The sequence below is a fragment of the Corvus brachyrhynchos genome, unplaced genomic scaffold (genome assembly GCF_000691975.1).
Source record: "Corvus brachyrhynchos isolate BGI_N302 unplaced genomic scaffold, ASM69197v1 scaffold245, whole genome shotgun sequence".
Taxonomy (NCBI): Eukaryota; Metazoa; Chordata; class Aves; order Passeriformes; family Corvidae; genus Corvus; species Corvus brachyrhynchos.
Genome location: NW_008238988.1, coordinates 3,059,840 through 3,060,972, shown reverse-complemented (window position 1 = coordinate 3,060,972; position 1,133 = coordinate 3,059,840). Strand labels below are relative to the sequence as shown.

Below are 1,133 nucleotides of genomic sequence, written 5' to 3'. Positions count from 1 at the left end.
CCGCTGACACAGTGGCACAGGAGATATTTTGTGCTTCAGCTCTCGGATATCCTGGAGCAGCTGCGCTTATCCCTGGAAGAGAAACACCTTGTGCATTTTATTGTGGGCAACCAGAGGCTTCCAGAGGAGATCAGTCTGCCCCCAGACGTACGAATGGCTGAGCCACACAACCTCCTCCACTACCTGGCGCAGGATCCGGCCGCCCATTCCCAGGCAATGGAGGCCTACCTCGATCTGCGCCAGTGCCTGGCAAGAGTGCTGGCCTATGGCCATTTTTAGCGGGGCTCAAGCACAGAGCTGTGCTTGTGGGACTGGCAGCTGGCAGCAGAGAACCACCTGATTGTACAGGAGAAAAGAGGGGAGAGTGCGGGATACAGAGAGGGAAGGGAAAGCGCTGTGCAGCAGCACTCTGCCATCGACAGCAGCAGCGCAAAAGCACGCTGGGGGAGTCAAAGCCGATGAGGCTGAAGAGGCCGTGGCCAGGGGCCTTGTGAGAGAGAGTCCCATTGCCACCTGGACTGTGACTGCCGCCAGCTCTGTCTTAGAGTCCATTTTCCCCCTGAGAGCTTCACCTTGTGCAAAGATGCCGATCCCAGAATCCCAGACGAGTTCACGTTTGAAAGGACCACCGGTGAGATCATCTTGTCCAGGGGTGCTCCAGCAGGCTCTTCCTGCTGCGCATTGCAAAGCACTGCGTCCGGACGGTTCTTGACTATCTCCGGCGAGGGAGACTCCACAACCTCTGGGCAATGTGCTCCAGTGCTCGGTCACTGCGTTGAATGCCAGATGTGCTGCAGACTTGCTGGTAGTCAGTGAAGAATTGATGGGGCAGGTTGAGAAAAACAGGAGCTGGGCCTCTCACCTATGTGGCCCCTGGCTCCAGCAAGGCCCAAGTACAGAATGACGTCCGGAGTGAAGCAGAGGCCTCTCGGCGCCAGGTTGTTTCCCTGAGGCCCAGAAGAGCCCCTGCACCTCTAGCACCGTTGGCCTCATTCCCCTTCACTGCGCAGAACAAGCTGGGTTACGAATCTGCACTTTTAAGGAGAAGAGGATGCATGCAAAGACTCTGGCAGAGGTCCCACGGCCTCTCCTGCTGCCTCAGCAAGTGGAGGGGCACGGGAGGGGTTATTCTA

General features: G+C 57.5%; 1 protein-coding gene across 1 annotated transcript in view; it reads left to right on the top strand.

Moving 5' to 3' along the window:
- The window catches only part of LOC108447781 (inositol 1,4,5-trisphosphate receptor-interacting protein-like 1), a 1,717-nt gene extending 1,286 nt beyond the window's left edge, over window positions 1-431 (top strand). Inside the window, exon 2 of the mRNA XM_017738798.1 lies at window positions 7-431. Coding sequence (XP_017594287.1) covers window positions 7-279 — 273 coding nt within the window. The 3' untranslated portion in view covers window positions 280-431. The remainder of the gene's footprint in view (window positions 1-6) is intronic.
- Window positions 432-1,133: the final 702 nt, after the last annotated feature.